Genomic DNA, 1030 nt, shown 5'->3' on the forward strand with positions numbered 1-1030 from the left:
TTGAACCAGTAGCAGGCAAACCGCATTGAACGATTTGAGTGTTGGAGTGTAACGAGAGAGGAAAAATTATCCAGGAAAGTCCAGCATTGTAATGGAAAGTATGTATTTTTGTGTCCTTTGGATGGGTATATAAGAACGTGAGAGAAAGTGATCAGGTCCATGAAAAGCGTGCAGCCCGCTCATATTCGCGCTGAAAATTCATAAAAGTTTGTTAATCAATAAGTAATATTAAGATCAATGTTGCAGCGCATAAAGAGTCAGAAGAGGTAGAAGATTAAAGCGGGTGGTACATTCATATAGTGCAAGAAAGCATAATCTCCAGTTATTCTATGTCAAATCCGCGTGAATATTTACAACGCAGCTTCGGAAAATATTTTTAACATACCGCTGGAGTCCTTAACACTGATCACAACCATCACATACTCTCTCCCACACTCTCACACCCACTCACTCACACACACACACACACACACACACACACACAGAGAGGCAGAAAAAAGTCAATCAAGTGGTGACGTTGTTACTGTTGACCACCGTATGCAAGCAGGTCTCGGCTAGTGCGGCGGCATTTTGTCGAAAAAACAGCAGCGCCGGCGCAAACTTGGACATAGTCTTCGTTGAGACCTCCAAATTGGAAGGTCAAATCCGGCTTCCAAAAGCCTGGGACATTCTGAAGCACGTAGCGCCAGTGGCGCAAATCAGGCTGGGTGATTCGGTTACCGGCGATGACTTCGGTCAGACGTTCGGCTCGACCGTCGGTCAGCTTGCCAATGAGGATCAGGGAAAAATTGGCCGGACTCTGGTCTTGGTAGCTGAATTCGATCAAGCTGTGGCGCAGCTTCAACTGGTCGGTCAAGTATTGGTCGATCATCAGGACGGCCGTTTTGGTCTCTTCGTCCGGCGAGTAGATCAACAAGCAAGTGACCACCATCCTCGGCTTTTTCCCTTCGCCAACCTATACCTGGAGCGCATCTTGGGCGTGCCGGAAGCATACGCCCGGCGTCAGCACGCTCCAGTCGACGAACAGCGT

The 1030-nt window shown here is 48.1% G+C and overlaps 1 protein-coding gene across 1 annotated transcript; it reads left to right on the forward strand.

Annotated features, from left to right (window-relative positions):
• Positions 1-91: 91 nt before the first annotated feature.
• On the forward strand, positions 92-1030 carry Tsp_15800 (hypothetical protein; the record flags this gene model as incomplete). Its single annotated transcript, XM_003367727.1, has 2 exons — positions 92-98; positions 510-1030. Coding segments are annotated over exons 1-2 (528 nt in total), but the record flags the coding sequence as incomplete, so codon positions are not given.

Source organism: Trichinella spiralis, assembly GCF_000181795.1.
Source record: "Trichinella spiralis strain ISS 195 chromosome Unknown Scfld3784, whole genome shotgun sequence".
NCBI lineage: Eukaryota > Metazoa > Nematoda > Enoplea > Trichinellida > Trichinellidae > Trichinella > Trichinella spiralis.